At 34.6% G+C, this 18,177-nt stretch overlaps 1 protein-coding gene across 4 annotated transcripts in view; it reads left to right on the top strand.

Moving 5' to 3' along the window:
• TSGA10 (testis specific 10) overlaps window positions 1-18,177 on the top strand; it is a 124,793-nt gene that overhangs the window by 23,439 nt on the left and 83,177 nt on the right. For all 4 annotated transcript variants that reach the window (XM_087426203.1, XM_087426201.1, XM_014791654.2 and 1 more), the window contains 6 exons: window positions 1,010-1,075; window positions 2,097-2,264; window positions 2,659-2,814; window positions 5,492-5,662; window positions 5,751-5,828; window positions 7,107-7,258. In XM_087426203.1, coding sequence (XP_087282329.1) covers window positions 1,010-1,075; window positions 2,097-2,264; window positions 2,659-2,814; window positions 5,492-5,662; window positions 5,751-5,828; window positions 7,107-7,258 — 791 coding nt within the window. The remainder of the gene's footprint in view (window positions 1-1,009; window positions 1,076-2,096; window positions 2,265-2,658; window positions 2,815-5,491; window positions 5,663-5,750; window positions 5,829-7,106; window positions 7,259-18,177) is intronic.

Here is an 18,177-nt window from a genome sequence, read left to right as displayed (position 1 = left end):
ATCTAAGATATGTGTGTATAAATTTATATTTTACAAGAATGTGTCCTACTAGATAAAATTTTTGGCAGTGTGAGTTTTTATACTTAATTTAGTATGGACACCTTTATACATAATTCAATATAGATCCATTTCTTTTTAGTGTCTACATAGTAGTATAAATTAAAGCATTGAAAATTGTCCAAAACTGCCTACATGCTTATCCAAACTGTACATAAGTTATGTTCCAAACCGTAACACCCCTTAACATTTCATAAACTAAAATATGACTGCCAGAAAAATCTTAGAAAAGAACTTTGGTCTAAAGAACAAATGAGGAGCAATAATTCCAGAAAATTCTTACTGAAAGTGTAGCAGATAAGATCAGGGTATATTTTAGTTTGGAATAATGAGGGGGAGATTTATGAATTGAGAAATAAATTCATTAAACTAATATGCCAGCTTTTATCAAAGAGCTTTACAGCTTTGCATAAAAACATAGTCACTGTCCTCTAGGAACATATGATCTAGTCATATACTAAATATATGACTATAGATAGCTGTACGATAAGGCTGGGTACGTTCCATGTCATAAAATTGGTACAAAAAGTATTTTGTGGGTTGGATTGAACTAAACTATTAAAAGAGTTCAGAGGAGAAAGTAATCACTTCTAACTCAGGTAGTTTGGGAAAACTTCTTTTGTCCCAGTAATTCCTGTATTTCTTCCCTATTACTATCTTCAGAATTATAATTAGTTACCATTTTTTTCCCAGTTCGTGGAGAGTAATTTGGTAAAATATAATCAATATTTTACATAAAATATTGCATAATTTATAGGAACTTCTATATTTCATCCTTTTACCATCAAAGGTAGGTCAACAAAACGGGGTAGATTATCTTTTCTTTCATAAAATATTCACTGTCTGCATGTTTTTATTTGTAAGTGGCTTCTTTTTTTTGATGCTCTTTTTCCAGTTAAATCAGTCTAAACATTTTAAATCTAAATAACCATTTTTCTGGCTTGCTTTTTAGATTGAACTCATTTGCCAGCAAAATAATATAATAGTATTGGAAGATACAATAAAAAGGCTTAGATCTGTAAGTACATTTTTCATAAATATATGTTAAAGAATCATTTTTATTGTTAGTAAGACTACAAAAATTGTATATATATTTTGGCTCTCATGACTTTTGTGAACAAGAAAAAATATTTATTTTCTAATGATGACTGTGAGTAATTCAATCCTCAAAATATAAGTTGCATTTGTCTATATAACATTTGTTCCTCTTGGTAATAAATTTTGTTATTTAACTCGGAGTAATATGTTTCCTTTATCTAACAATGTGAAATGAAAACTATTCTGTTTAGACATTTAAAATATTTGAGGGGCCGGCCCCGTGGCTTAGCAGTTAAGTGCTCGCGCTCCGCTATTGGTGGCCTGGCTTCGGATCCTGGGCGCGCACCGACGCACCGCTTGTCCGGCCATGCTGAGGCCGCCTCCCACATACAGCAGCTAGAAGGATGTGCAACTATGACATACAACTATCTACTGGGACTTTAGGGGAAAAAAAAATAAAAAAATGTTTAAAATAATAAATAAAATATTTGAAATAGCCTGTCTGAAAGTATATCTGTAAAATAAATGTTGTAAAAGAAATGTTTCTAAATATATTAAAGTGGATGGGAATGCACTTGAAAGTGCATACAAATATGGAATATGCAGCATTAACTTAATTTATTCATTGAGTGGACAAAACTTAAGATGTTATGAACAGATGCTTTAATGGTAGCATAAAAGTTTTTCCAAGCAAATTAATTATATTTCTAGCACTTGTATTAAATCTATGGACATTTCTGGCCTCTCTGAAATTTCTTTACCATTTTTTCTTCAAAATTATTGAGTAAATTTAGGGTCTCTTTAAGTTAATGAAAATATAGTACATTCAGAAATGCTGGAAAAGAAAGGTATCTAACTGTTTTTTAAAAAGTATTGATGAATTATTTTTAAAATACCAAATTTACTATTTTTAAGGATCCTATTTGTTTTTGACTTTCCTTTAGAAAATGATGGTATGGTTTAGCTTAAAATAATGGCCTAATTTTTTCCTCCTTGGCAAGATAATTTTAGAGACTGAAAAAGCACAAAATAAATCTCCTTCCAGACTTGACTCCTTTGTCAAGACTTTAGAAGCAGACAGAGATTACTACAAAAGTGAAGCTCAAAACTTGAGAAAGATGATCAGAAGTAGATCTAAAAGTCCAAGACGCCCGTCTCCAACTTCCCGGGTAGGTTTTGGAAACTTGTAAATATTTGGAATTGGTTGCTCAAACACTGACTTTTTATTCTTTGATTTACCTCATCTGGGAATAATTCATTTTGATTTGACATGATTTGCTACATCAAAGAGGTTGGGAGACAGAGGTCTCTTTGATAGCACAGTGGACCGTCAAAATTGGTTCTTTATCCCCGGCATTAGTAGTAATTCAGAGATAATCAGAAAAATGTGGAGCAATTTGGGATGAAACTATTTGAAAGAGGCAAATTTTTAACTCTTTTTTCATCATTTCCTTACATTGTGTAGTCATGCTTGCTTAAGTAGAGGTGGTGTACTTAGTAGCGCCTTTCCGTTAGTACCACATGTCAAAGAAGAATTTCACATTTTTAATATAATAATTGTAGGGTACAAACTGTGATGTAGAACTTCTGAAGCAAACAAGAGACCGTGAAGAACTTAAGTGCATGCTGGAAAAATATGAGCGTCATTTGGCAGAAATTCAGGGTAATGTCAAAGTTCTTACATCTGAGAGAGACAAGACCTTTCTTCTTTATGAACAGGTAAACATATATAAATAACAAAATATCTAAGTAATAACGTTCAATTCTAGCGGTATGTAATTCTTTAAGTTTTATAAGAATGCTTATATCTACCCATCAAATTAATCTAACATTTGGGAATTACATTTATTCTTAAGGTATTCTTAATGAAATGTAATGTATTTCCAATATAATAAGTGTATGTGTACACACACACGTACGTATTATCTCCATATCCAAAAAAGATTATGAAATGCATAGAAATAGTCTGATTTTTGGAATAAGAAATTGGAAAAGTGTTAAATGATAGGGTGTAGTGAGTTCAAGGTAAAAAGATTTGTTTTGGGGGTTAAAAAATACTAACACATCACTTTGATGTACTGTCAGTCACATTAGGAACTGCCTTATAATTTGCTTAGTTTTAGAGTATAAAATCAGTTTGTAGTTGATCTCTATTTTTAGCCTAAAATTATATAATCCTTATTAATCAAATAGCTTCTTTACTCAACAAATATTAAACCCCATACATCGTAAACATAATTTCTTTTAAAAATATCAAATTTTATTAAGAATTACAGCTACTGTGTTCAGGGTTCTGGGCTTGCTGCTCTAAGGGATACAAAAAACGATAAGACGCAGATCCTGTTTTCTATGTTTGCAGTCTAGTTGGAGAGGTAAAGTATTTTGGTTTGTATTTATTTTTTGTTACTTTAGCATAAGTAGTCTAGAAGGTATTGTAAGAAATAAAAGAAATGTGCATTTTTAGTTATGGTGGTCAAGGAAATGTTTGCTAGATGATGTGGAGTTTGAGTCTTGAAGGATGAATGGGGTTTCTGTTATCTTGAAAGGGTAAAAAGGAACATTCCAAACTAAAGGAATGGTGTGAGGCAAAGGATAAAGGCAGGAAAATCAGTAGATAAAATAGATCAGTTCATGACTAGAATAGAAGGTGTCAGTGGAGAAAGGGGGAGCTAAGGCTTGAGAGACTAGATTGACTAGAGCAGGAGTCTATAGGCTTTTTCTGTAAAGGCCAAGATAATAAATATCTTGGGCTTTGCAGGCTGTGTGATCTCTGTCACAGCTATTCAACTCTGTTGTTGTAACGTGAAAACAGCTCTAGACAATGCACAAATAAATGAATTTGGTTGTGTTACAGTAAAACTTTATTTATGCGGGCCAGCCCCGTGGCTTAGCGGTTAAGTGAGCGCGCTCCACTGCTGGCGACCCGGGTTCGGATCCCGGGCGCGCACCGACGCACTGCTTCTCCGGCCATGCTGAGGCCGCGTCCCACATACAGCAACTACAAGGATGTGCAGCTATGACATACAACTATCTACTGGGGCTTTGGGGGGAAAAATAAATAAATAAATAAATAAAATCTTTAAAAAAAAAAAAAAACTTTATTTATGGACACTGAAATTTGAATTTCATATTATTTTTACCTATCATGAAATATTCTTCTTTTGATTTTTTTCAACCATTTAAAAATGTAAAAAACATTCTCAGCTTACATACCTAGAAAAACAGGAGGCAAGCTGGATTTGGCCTGTGAGCTATCTATAGTTTGCCCATTTCTGGACTAAATGGTAGAGGCTGTTCAGTGAGCCTTATAAGGGGTTTGTTTATACTTTGCTTTATAAGCAGTAGGCAACTCTGTGCATGGTTGAAGACAAGGGAGAAAGAGCTAGTGGAGAGGGCGCTGTTCAAGATGAGAGGAAATAATTAATTGAGTCATGGATATTTTAGAAGACACTTCAAGAGCTGAGGTGCAGGATTCTGGTGAAGTCTTAGCTATGAAAATTGGGAAGTAATATATCTTTCTCTGAGACTTGGAGACCAGCTGAATAGATAGCGATCAAAATCAAGAGGAAGGAAGATAAGGGACTTACACAGCAAAGTAGGATATGAAATCATCTGCACGTGTGGAATAGATTTGGGACCAGAGGATGGTTAAACAAGTGTGTAGAGAGTATATCGGGTTGTCGGTAAGGATTAGCGGGCTTTTCTGTCAGGGTATAAAAGTAGCCAGGACATGGAAATGACATATACATATATAGAAAGACTGGAACACTATGACAATATTTATTAAACCAGTATTCTGCCTGCAGTGTGCTGAATTCAAATTTATATCGCAAAATGGATGGAGTATACTGTATATATTTCTTAGTAAAACATTTTCTCTTGCAATGACTGCCTCCAAATTAATTTTTTTTTTTTTTTTGGTGAGGAAGATCAGCCCTGAGCTAACATCTGCCAATCCTCCTCTTTTTTGCTGAGGAAGATTGGCCCTGGGCTAACATCCCTGCCCATCTTCCTCTACTTTATATGGGACGCTGCCACAGCATGGCTCGAGAAGCAGTGTGTCGGTGTGTGCCCGGGATCTGAACCTGCGAACCCTGGGCCACCGAAGCGGAGCGCACACACTTAACCGCTGCACCACCAGGCCGGCCCCCAAATTAATTTTTTTTTAAATTTTTGCCATGATATTGTAAACCAAACTTCTATTTGTATACATTCATTTACATTTTGTGTGTATCATTTGCATTTATTTGTATAAACTTATTAAAGATTATACCATTACCCTGCTGCATGCATATTAATATAGGTTTGCATTTTAACTGGCTGAATATAAGATAGTTATGTTTATGTCTGTCTAAAGCTTGTAAAATAGGAGTCTATCTATGTGTTTAAATAATAGGCACAGGAAGAAATTGCCAGACTTCGAAGAGAAATGATGAAAAGCTGTAAGTCTCCTAAATCAACAACAGCACATGCCATCCTCCGGCGGGTGGAGACTGAAAGAGATGTAGCCTTCACTGATTTACGAAGAATGACCACAGAACGAGATAGTCTGAGGGAAAGGCTAAAGGTTTGAAAGAATTTTTTCTATATGAACATATGTAAAACACAAATGCAGTGACATTGAAAGTACTGTTTTGTTTTTGTTTTTTAAACAGATTGCCCAAGAGACAGCATTTAATGAGAAGGCTCATTTGGAACAAAGGATAGAGGAACTGGAGTGTACAGTTCATAACGTAAAGAAAAATCGCTTTTGCACTTTTGGCTATAAACTGTCAATGGCTTCTCCCTTTCCCCTTTTCCTGTGTTTAGAGAAGTTCTTTTGTTTTTCTAAGATAGTGTTTGTAACCCTAAAATATTTAAGGTGATATGTATCATGTAAATTATCACTTCTTCATTGTTTGTTTCCTTCTAAAAAATGTGAGTAAAGTCATTTTTGTGTTAGGTTGCAAAGTGTGTTCTTTTTAAAGAGTTATTAGGGATGCATTCTCAAGGCCTTGAGCAACTTTCACATCTCCCTATTTCATTAAAGATAACGTTGCCAGATACAGAGAAAATGGCTTATACTACCTGAAGAGTAAATACGGTAGAGAAAATTATGGAGAAATAAAAATTAATGAGAAAAATATATTTAAACTGAATTTAAATGTGAAGCATCACCTTTTTATTAATCAAGGATTTGAGATGCTATGAATAGGCGGCCAGCCCCGTGGCTTAGCGGTTAAGTGTGCACACTCCGCCACTGGCGGCCCGGGTTCGGATCCCGGGCGCACACTGACGCACCGCTTGTCTGGCCATGCTGAGGCAGCGTCCCACATACAGCATCTAGAAGGGTGTGAAACTATGACATACAACTATTTACTGGGGCTTTGGGGAGAAAAAGGGGAAAAAAAAGGAGGAGGATTAGCAATAGATGTTAGCTTAGGGCCGGTCTTCCTCAGCAAAAAGAGGAGGATTGGTGTGGATGTTAATTAGCTCAGGGCTGATCTTCCTCACAAAAAAAAAAAGAGATGCTATGAATATATATTTGAAATGTTATGATTATATAAATAGCATTAAGGGAATTGGACTTTCTATTACCAAATTTGATTGAATATATTTATAAATTCATCTGTATTATCTTGTTATAATGAGTAAAAAAAAGCAGTAGATAGGAGAAAAGCAATTTTTTTCATAATCTCACTTTGTATGTGTGATTTGTTAATGTTGTGCAACAAATAAGAAATCATTTTACAAATAGGATTTGTATGCTATAGTCAAGTTGAACCAGCTTGAAAATGTAGGTTGATAGATTGTGATAGGCTTTGTAGAAAAGCCATGCAGTGGCGGCTTCTTGTTCCAACTCCACAGCACCTTGTCCGTACAACCTCCCACAGCGTTCAAGTCTAATCTAATCATCTCACTGTGTAAATCTTATCATATACCACAGTTTATACACAGAAAAGATGTCTTTTTAGGAATATTACTAAGACTTTTTTAGTGATGGCAATAACCTTGTCATTCTGCTTGTATAGCTTGATGATGAACGTATGGAGCAAATGTCAAATATGACTTTGATGAAGGAAACCATAACCACTGTGGAAAAAGAAATGAAATCACTAGCAAGAAAGGCAATGGATACTGAAAGTGAACTTGGCAGACAAAAAGCAGAGAATAATTCTTTGAGGTAAACTAAATTACCTTTAAACAACTAATAGTTTACTATAACTAATAGCTCTGCTTTTTGTAGTGTATTTTATAATGATAATTATTTGTTGAGTTGAATTTTAGAGAGGATTATTCTGAAGCAGTTGTAGAAACCTCAGCATACATTAAATGATTTCCCCAAGATCAATCACACACTGGTAATGCTACACTTAACTAAGGATCAAACTTCTAGTAGTCTTAATCTTACATTTGCAGAAAGCCTCAATGTTTAACTGAACTAGCTTTTACAAAGCCCTTCTGGGTACGGAGCATATTTGACTTTGGTATTTGATTGTTGAATTTACCTTTATAACTTAAATTATGTTCTGGGATCTGAACAGTGTAAGAATGCACAAGACACAAGTTTGACAGTAGCTTAGAAAAAAGGTGGTGTAGAATATAATAAGAAGTCATAGCAGAGAAATAGAAACATGTAATGGAACTTCTATTAATTGAATGCCAAGTATGTGCTTAGCCCTTCCTACATACTGATATGGTAGCAGAAAAAATTCCAAATATATCAACCTACTGGCAGTAAGTGTAGGGAAACAAGTTCTGAAGACTCCCATGTTAGTGATTTTACCTTTAGTATTAGTTGATGTGAAAAATAGAGGTTCTACAGATTCATTAAGGTTGAATTTCAGTGCGTCTATGAACTTTTGAAAAATAGTAGTTCATATGAGTGTGAAATATATTATTAAGTCTACAGATAATACTTGGTTCACATGAGTTCCCAGAGTCCCTTCTTTGATCTTTCATACACCAGAATCACTTGTCAGGACAGGTAATCAGTCAGATTCTTTCCCTTCATTTATTTTTTTAATTTCCTGTTTCAAAGGATATTGTAAGCTCAAGTAAAATAAAAATAATAAAATAACAAAGAAACTTTGGAAAATAGAGAAAAATGTAAAGAAAATTTAAGTCACCCATGATTTCATAACCCAGGGAAAACCATTACTGTAGATCTGTTTCTAACCAGAAGTATTTCTATCTCTGTGTCTATAAGCTTTCTTTGTAATTGACATCACCTTATATTAAGTTATACATTTGACCAGTTTCACTTAACTGTATACCATAAGCATTTTCCTATGTCATTACAAGTTCTTTAAAGCTTTTTAGTAGTTATTAAAATATCCTAACAGATGTATAGTAATTTGGAGGATTTTTTGTGTACATTTGTTTTCTTTTAACAGTATTATTAAAGTATAATTGACATACATATAGTAAACTGCACATATTTAAAGTATTTAATTGGTAGCTTTTGACATATGTATGTACCTATAAAACCATCACCACAATCAAGATAGTGGCCCTATCCATCAATCCCAAAAGTTTCCTCATGCCCCTCTGTAACCTCTCCCCTGCCTTGCCAAACCCCAGGCAACTGATTTGCTTTCTGTCAAAGATTTGTTTGGATTTTCTAAAATGTTACATAAATGAAATCCTACAGTGTATATTCTTTTGTCAGCCTCTTTTCACTCAGCATCATTATTTTGAGATTTGTCCATGTTGTCACATATAATCAATAGTTTATTCCTTTCTATTGCTGAGTAGTATTCCATCATATGAATATATGGCTAGACATTTCAGTTGTTTCCAGTTTGGGGCTATAACAAACAAAACTGTTATGAACATTCTTATTTGAGTCTTTGTATGAACACATGCTTTTATTTCTCTTGAATAAATACCTAAGAGTAGAATGACTGAGTCATATAATGGATATATTTTTAACTTTTGAAGAAACCATTAAACTATTTTGCAAAGTGGTTATACTATTTTATTTTACATTTGCACCAGCAGTATATGAGTGTTCCAGTTGTTACATATCCTCACCAACACTTGGTATGCAATATCTTTTAATTTTAGCCATTCTAATAGGTATGTATTATGGTTTTAATTTGCCTTCCCTATTGACTAACTGATTTCAAGCATCTGTTCATATGCTTATGTGCCCTACATATATCTTCTTAGTGTCTGTTCAAATCTTTTTCACACTTATTATTGAGTTGTTTATATTAGGTCATAAAAGTCCTTTCTGTATTCTAGATATAAATCCTTTGTCAGGTATAAGTTTTGCAAATATTTTCTCCCAGTCTGTGACTTTCCTTTTTATTTTCTTAACATTGTCTTTTAAAGAGAAAATGTTTTTGATTTTGATTAAGTGAAATTTATTGATTTTTTAAAAAATTTATATCCAGCTTTTTGTGTTCTTTTAAAGAAATCCTTGTCAAGCCTAAAGTCACTGAGATTTTTCTCACATGTTTTCTTCTAGCAGTTTTATAGTTTTAGTTTCTATATTTAAATCTATGATCCATTTCAAGTTAATTTTTGTATATAGTACAATTTTTGTATATAGATCAAAGTTCACTTTTTTTGCATATGGATATCCAATTGTTCCAGCACCATTTGTTGAAAAACTATCCTTTCTACACTGAATTGTTTTGGACCTTTGTAGAAAGTCAGTTGTCCATATGAGTGTAGGTCTATTTCTTGATTATCTATTTTGTTCAGTGAATCTATTTATGTATCTTGATGCCAATACAATACTCCTCAATACTCTGTTTTTTTTGAGTCTTCAGATTAGGTAGTGTCAGTCCTCCAACTTTATTCTTTCTCAAAGTTGCTTTGAGATTTTAGACTAAACTTTGTATTTTAGAACAGTTTTAGATTTACAGAAAATGTACACAGATAGTACAGAGTTTCTATATATCTCAGACCTAATTTCCTGTGTTATTAACATCTTACATTAGTGTGGTACATTTGTTCCCATTAATCAATATTGATACATAATTTTTAGCTAAAGTCCATACTTGATTCAGATTTCCTTAGCTTGTCCTTAATGTCCTTTTTCTGTTCCAGGATCCCATCCAGGACACCACATTACATTTAGTTGTCATGTCTCCTTAGGCTTCTCTTGGCTATGACAGTCTCAGACTTTCCTTGTTTTTGATGACCTTGACAGTTTTGAGGAATACTGATCAGGTATTTTGTAGAATGTCTCTCAATTGGGATTTGTCTGATATTTTTCTCATGACTAGACTGGGTAATATGTTTCTGAGAGAAAGATCACGGAGGTAAAGTGCCATTTTAGGGTACATATATATCCAGGGTCTCGTGGATACATATTATCAATATGATTTATTGGTGTTGATTTTGACTTTGATCACCTGGCATAGGTAATATTTGCCTTTTCCATAATGTCATTTAATTGAAATCATATGGTATATAGCCTTTTAAGCCTGGCTTCTTTCAGTTAGCAATGTGCATTTAATGTTCATCCATGTCTTTTTGTTCCTTGATAGCTCATTTTTTCTTATCATTGAATAATGTTCTATCATATGGATGTATCACAGTGTGTTTATCCATGCACCTATTGAAGGACATCTTGGTTGCTTCCAGTTTTTGGCAATTATGAATAAAGCTACTATAAACTTTCATGTGCTGGTTTTTGTGTGGACATAAGTTTTCAGATCAGTTCAGTAAATACCTAGGAGGACAATTGCTGAATCATGGAGTAAAACTATATTTAGCCTTATAAGAAAGTGTCAAACTCTCTTCCAAAATGACTAGATCATTTTGCATTTCCATCGCAATCAGTGAAAGTTTCTATTGCTCCACATCCTTGTCAGCATTTGGTATTGTCAGATTTTTGTATTTTAGCCATTATAATAGGTGTGTAGTGGTATTTCATTGTTTTAATTTGCAATTCTCTAATGACAGATGATCTGGAGCATCTTTTCATATTGTGATTTGCCATCCGTATATCTTCTTTGGTGAGGTGTCTGTTTAGATCTGTTGCTCATTTTTCAGTTGTTCACTTATTGTTAAGTTTTAAGAATTCTTTGTATATTTTGGATACATGTTCCTATCAGATGTGTGTTTTGCAGGTGTATTCTCCCAGTCTGTGTCTTCTCTTTTCATTCTTTTAACAGTGTCTTTTCCAGAGCAGAAATTTTAAATTTTGATAAAGGTCAGCTTACCAAAGTTTTCTTTCAGGGATTGTGTTTTTCGTGTTGTATTTGAAAGCTCGTCACCAAACCCAAGGGCACATATTTTTCTCCTATGTTTTATTCTAGAAGTTGTATAGTTTTGCATTTTATGCTTAAGGTCAGTGATCTATGTTGAGTTAATTTTTGTGAAAGATGTAAAGTCTGTATCTAGGTTCACTTCATTTGCATATGGACATCCTAAAATTGTTCTAACATCACGTGTTGAAAGATGGCCCTTTCTCTATTGTTTTTGCTTTTTTGTCAAAGATCATTTGTCTGTATTTGTGTGGGCCTATTTCTGGGCTCTCTATTCTGCTCCATTGATCTGTTTGGTTTATTCTTTTGCCAAACCATGCTGTCTTGTGGGTCTTTTGTCTTTCCATGTAAAATTTAGAATCAGTTCGTCAATATCTATAAAATGGCTCTCTAGGATATTAATTGGGTTTGCATTGAATATATAGATCAAGTGTAAGAGTTGGCATCTTAACATTATTGAGTGTTTTAATCTATGAATGTGGGATATTTCTCCATTTATCTAGATCCTTTGATTTCTTTCATCACTGTTTTGCAGTTCTCTGCATTTAGATACTGTACACTGGGCCGGCCCTGTGGCTTAGTGGTTAAGTGCGCGCGCTCCGCTGCTGGCGGCCCGGGTTCAGATCCCGGGCGCACACCGATGCACCGCTTCTCCGGCCATGCTGAGGCCACGTCCCACATACAGCAACTAGAAGGATGTGCAACTATGACGTACGACTATCTACTGGGGCTTTGGGGGTAAAAAATAAAAATTAAAAATTAAAAAAATTAAAAATTAGATATTGTACATTAATTTTGTAAAGTTCTAGGCCATTATTACTTCAAATATTTCTTAAGCTCTTATTCTCTTCTTTTTTCTCCTTTTGTTATTTCAGTTATATCCACAGTTCTTGGATGTTCTATTGAGGAAGATTGGCCCTGTGCTAACATCTGTTGCCAGTCTTCCTCTCTTTCTTTTTTCTGCCCAAAGCCCCAGTACCTAGTTGTATATCATAGTTGTAGAGTTGTAGCTCTTCTGTGTGGGATGCCGCCTCAGTATGACTTGGTGAGCAGTGAGTATGTCCGCGCCCAGGATCCAAACTGGCGAACCTTGGGCTGCTGAAGTGGAACGCGCAACCCCAACCGCTACGCCACCAGGCTGGCCCCTCTATTCTGTTTTTGTTGTTTTTTCATTCTTTCTTCTCTTTGCATTTCAGTTTGGGAAGTTTTTATTGGCCTTCCTTTGAGCTCAGTGATTTATCCTTGACTGTGTCCAGTCGACTGATGAGCCCATCAAGGGCATTCTGCATTTTTGTCACAGTATTTTGCTTTTTAGCATTTCCTTTTGATTCTCTGAGAGTTTCCATTTCTCTGCTTATGTTACCCCCTTGCTACTGCATGTTGTCTACTTTTTCCATTAGTGCCCTTGATCGTAGCTATTTAAACTTTTCTGTCTGATAACTCCCATGTCTGTGCTATATCTCAGCCTAGTTTTGATCCTTCAGACTGTGTTTTTGCTTGACTTTTGACATGCCTTGTAGTTTTTTGTTGAAAGCCAGACATATTATATTGAGTGTTAGTTAATTGAGATGAATAGGCCTTTAGTGAGAATGTGTATGTTAATATGGCTAGGGGCTGACTTGTGTTCAGTGTTTCTTGTAGCTCTATGTGCCAGAGGCTTCAAATTCCTCTATTCTGGTTTTTGTTTCTCCTCTTGACTTTAGGCTACCCTATCTACTCCTTCTCAATGAGTCTGTGTCTTGCAGCTCTTTCAGTTATAATTCATTGTGATTATCCTGGCCCTCTGTTAGTGTCGTGGTTAGGTGAGGGGGAACATATTCTTTAGTCTTATTATTAAATCTCTGTCTTTTAGTGGGCCTGTGTCTCTGGGCTGTGATATTTACAAGTGTTTTTCCAGTGATATAACTTTGATTTTTTTTTATCCACTTATGTGAAATAGGAAGGCTAGAAGGGGTCAAGTGGAAGGAATGCTCTTCTCCAGCTGGGATAAGGCTCTGGTAAAGTCTTTCACTTGAAGAGGAAGCCTTTATTATGCAGAATGATCTGGGCATATTTCACAATAATAACTCTTCCTCTGTCAGAGCCACAAGGGATTCTTTCTCAGATCTTCACTCTGAGAACCTAGTGGGCTTCCTGGAGGTAAATATGCTGAAGTATGAGGGCCCCTCTAAGACTGTGGCCCCTAGGAGCCTTTCACTCTCATGTTAGTACACACTCAGCCTCCAGCAGCGTGTCAAAATTATTATTTAAATGTTCTTAACTATTTATGATTCTAGTGACTTCTGCTCCAGATGAGCAGATCTCGGTTGTGACTCTCTGGATTTGCCTTTCTTTTCAGATGTTAGGGTGGCAATTTGCCTTGCAACTCACTACCCTGATGTGTCCTCAAAAAGTCTTTGATTTTCAGTTTGTTCATCTTTTTCTTGTTGTAACAATGGGAATGACAGCTTCTAAGCTGTTTTACATGTCAGAGCTGAAACCAGATTTTTATATATTTGATTTTTATATATTGATTTTGTATATTTTTTATATATTTATCTGGTATTCTACAACCTTATTAAATTTACCTTTTAGTTATAGTAGCCGTTTTGTAGATTCAATTTAATTTTCTGTATAGACAGACAATTAGGTCACCTGCAAATAAAGACAGTTTTACTTCAGTCTGCATGCTTTTTTCTTCTTCTTTTTCTTTTTTTTGCCTTATTATACTGGCTTAGAACATCCAGTACAACATTGCATAGAAATGGTCAAATGGACATCCTTGTCTTGTTCCACATCTTAGGGGGAAGCATTCAGACTCTCAGCAGCTAGCATGCTGTTAGCTATATGTTTTTCACAGATGTCTTCTATCAGGTTGAAAACATTTCCTTCTTAAATTACTGAGAGTTTTTTTCAGGAATGGATGTGCTTTGTCAAATCAGTCAGGGTATATTATACTTTCTGTAGATTTCTGGTCTCAGTTAACTAATACTTTGTTTAAGATATTTACATCTATTTTTATAATTGAGATTGGCCCATAATTTGCCTTTCCTGGGGCTTTTGTAAAGATTGTAGTATCAAGGTAATGTAAACCATGTAATAATCTTTCAAATTCATTTGTTTTTCTTTCATTACCTGGAAGAATTTATATAATATTAGAATTTTAGTACTTACCGGTGAAGCCACTTGGGTCTCAACTGTTCTTTGAGGGAAGGTTTTATTTATTTAATGGGTAAAGGAACAATTAGAAATTTCTTCTTATGATGTTCAGTATATATTTTTTAAGGCATTTGTCCATTTTCTCTAAATTTTAAAACATTTTTAGAATAATGTTTACAATATCCTATCAACATTTTAATGTCCACAGAATCTGTAGTGATTTCCTCTTTTTCTAGTCTGTTAATCTTTTCAAAGGACCAACTTTTTGCTTTAGTGATCCTTTCTATTGTTTATTATTTCATTAACTTTTCTTTATTATTTCCTTCTATTTTCTTTAGATTTTTCTATTTTTTCTAATTTCTTTCAATGAATGCTTACATTATTACTTTTCAGACTTTCTTTTTTCTCATATAAACATTTAAGGCCATAGATTTTCCTCAAACTACTTCTTTGAATGTATCCTGCAAGTTTTGTTATGTACTTCTTTCTTTATAGAATATTTTCTTTTTATTGTTTTTTTGTGTGTGAGATCAGCCCTGAGCTAAATCCATGACAATCCTCTTTTTGCTGAGGAAGACTGGCCCTGGGCTAACATCTGTGCCCATCTTCCTCTACTTTATATGGGACACCGCCACAGCACGGCCTGACAAGCAGTGAATCGGTGCGTGCCCCGGATCCGAACCCGGGCCGCCAGCAGCAGAGCGCACGCACTTAACCGCTATGCCACGGGGCTGGCCCTATAAAATATTTTCTAATTTCCGTGACTTCTTATTTGATCCATTGGTTATTTGTGTGTGATTTTAAATATCCAAAAACAATGAATTTTCACTTATCTTTTTGTAATTGATTTCTTGCTTAATTACATTGTTTTGCAGAACATACTGTTAGATTTCAAATTTCTGAAATTTGTTGCCTTCTACTTTTATGGTCAATTTTTGGTAGTGATCTGTGTATACTTGAGAAATTACAAATTCTAAAATAGTTAGGTGTAGCGTTTTATATTTGTCCCTTAGTTCAGATTTGTAATCATGTTATTCAAATATGCTATATTTGTACTAAATTTATTATTATTATTATTATTATTTTTGCTGAGGGAGATTCGCCCTGAGGTAACATCTCTTGCCAATCTTCCTCTTTTTGCATGTGAGCTGCCACCACAGCATGGCCGCTGACAGATGAGTGGTGTAGGTCTGCACCCAGGAACCAAATCCAGGCCGTCGAAGCGGAGCGTGCTGAACTTAACCGCTAGGCCACTGGGGCTGACCCTGTACTAAATTTTATGTCTCATTTACAGAAATTTCATTGAAAGAGTTGTCTAAATTTCTGGATCCAGTGTCTCACTTTTTGTTCTCTTTTGAACCTACTGTATTCTGCGTTTCTCCTCCACTATTCTATTAAAAATTTTTCAAGGTAATATTTACTTTTATGTTGCTCAATTCAGTGGTCAATCTTCAGTCTTCATTTTATTTGACCTATCAGCAACATTTGACAAAGTTGATCAGTTACGCGCTCTCTACTCCTTTAAACACTTTCTTCATTTGACTTCATAGTCATTTGATTTTCTTTTTATCTCTTTGGCTGTTCTGTCTCAGTCTCTTCTGCTAGTTCCTCCTCATCTCCATGACCTCCAAATGTTGGACTGTCCCTGAACTCAGTTCTTAGACATTTCTTCTCTTTTGTGTCTATATTCATCCATCAGTGATCTCATCCAGTCTCATGTATTTACTCTTGACTTTCAAATGTGTATCTGTGACCTACACTTCTCTCTTGAACTCCAAATTCGAATGTCCAACCACCTCCTTTTCACCTTCACTAGGAGGTCTAAAAGACATCTCAAACTTAACATTTCCAAGTCTGAGTTTCTGCTATCCACTACGCTTTCCCCTCTGACACACACAAATCTGCTATCTTTCAGTCTTCTCATCTCAGTAAGTGGAAAATCCATTCATACACTTCATGGACTGAGACCTTGAAATGATCTATGATTTCTCTTTTCATACACTCATATCCAGTCCAATTGATTCTGTCTTCAAAATGTATCCAAAAGCTGAGCATTTCTCATCACCTCTATTACAATTTTGCTGGTATATATTTTTGCTAGGTAGAGAATTCTAAAGGTTGGGAACTATTTTTATCTTACCCTTTGATAATATCCTTCCACTATCTTCTGACTTTCGTTATTTTTGCTAAGTCAGCTGTAAGTGTACTTCTTATAGATCAATATCTTGTACTTTATAATACACTCACATTTATCATAGGTTTTGTATTTACATCTGCAAAAGGCAAAGAATTACAAAGAACTACTCAGGAGCTACATAATCCAACTATATTCAATATAGTTAAAATACTGTTGTCACTATTCTCCATTTTCTCAATTGATGAGAAAATTATAAGTTTTGTTCCACGTGTGAACTCCACTTGTTAGAAGTTGAGTCCTGAGTGCAGTTCAGCACATGTCTAGGTTTCTATATCCGTAAACTGAGGTTTCATAGTGTTCCAGGCCAAATCAGCCAAAAAGAAATACATCCATTGCTGTTTGAATTTCACTGCTGGTGAAGAACAAAATTCCCAAGGTTTCAAAACCAATAGGTGTTATCTACGTTTTTATACTGCTTAAATGAACTTTTCTTTCTAAACTGGTACATTTTAGTAGTAGTAAAAGTTCTTCTCTTTGGTTTCCATGTCAGATAAATCAATAGTTGTAAAAAGCTGGAGTGTTTTCAGAATACTTTCTAGAAGCAGATTAAAAAATAAAGGTCTGTGTGTCTGCGTCCCGTGCATGAAACATTTATAGGCCCAAGAAGTTAGAATGTCCCATACAGTTGAATGATTGATAGAGCTATCGGTTAATAAAAGTTAGTTTGGGTCTCTATGTCCAGTAATTTCAAGACTGATTCAGTTTGATTTGCGGTATTTGAGGCTAAAAAGATTTCAATATTAAAATCTATTTTAGATGACATGATATTCTATGTAGAAAATCCAAAAGAATTAACAAAGAATATGGAACTAATAAAAATCTGGAACTTATACGAGGTTAATATACAAAGTCAATTGCTTTCCTATATACTAGCAATGAAGAAGTGGAATTTAAAATTAAAAACACAATCCCATTTATAGAAGCACCAAAAAATACTTAAATATAAATCGAACAAACTATATATAAGATCTGTATGCAGAAAAATACAAAACTCCAATATATAAAATCAAAGAACTAAATAAATTGAGAGAGATTCCATGTTCATGGAGAAGAAAACGCAATATTGTCAACATGTCATTTCTTCCCAACTGCATCCATAGATTCAGTGCAGTTCTAATCAAAATTACAGCAAGTAATTTTGTGGATATCAACAGACGATTCTAAAGGTTATGTGGAGAGGTAAAATATCGAGGAAAGGTTATGTGGAGAGGTAAAATATTGAGGAATTGAATATTGAGGAAAAACAAAGTTGCAGGTCTGACACTATCCAACTTCAAGACTTACTATAAAGCCACAGTAATCAAGACAGTGTGATAATGGCAAAAGAATAGACAAATCGATCAATGGAACAGAATAGAAGGCCCAGAGATAGACCCACATAAATATAGTCAACTGATCCTTGACAAAGGGACAAACGTATTCTTTTCAGCAAGTGGTGCTGGAACTACTAGACATCCAAGTGCAAAAATAAAATGAATCTAGATACCAACATCACACCCTTTAGATGAACTCTGAATGGATCATAGACCTAAATTTAAA

The sequence above is a fragment of the Ceratotherium simum genome, chromosome 40 (assembly GCF_057802395.1).
Source record: "Ceratotherium simum simum isolate JZ-2026a chromosome 40, ASM5780239v1, whole genome shotgun sequence".
In the NCBI taxonomy this organism is placed as follows: Eukaryota; Metazoa; Chordata; class Mammalia; order Perissodactyla; family Rhinocerotidae; genus Ceratotherium; species Ceratotherium simum.
This window is presented reverse-complemented; position numbering and strand designations above follow the sequence as displayed.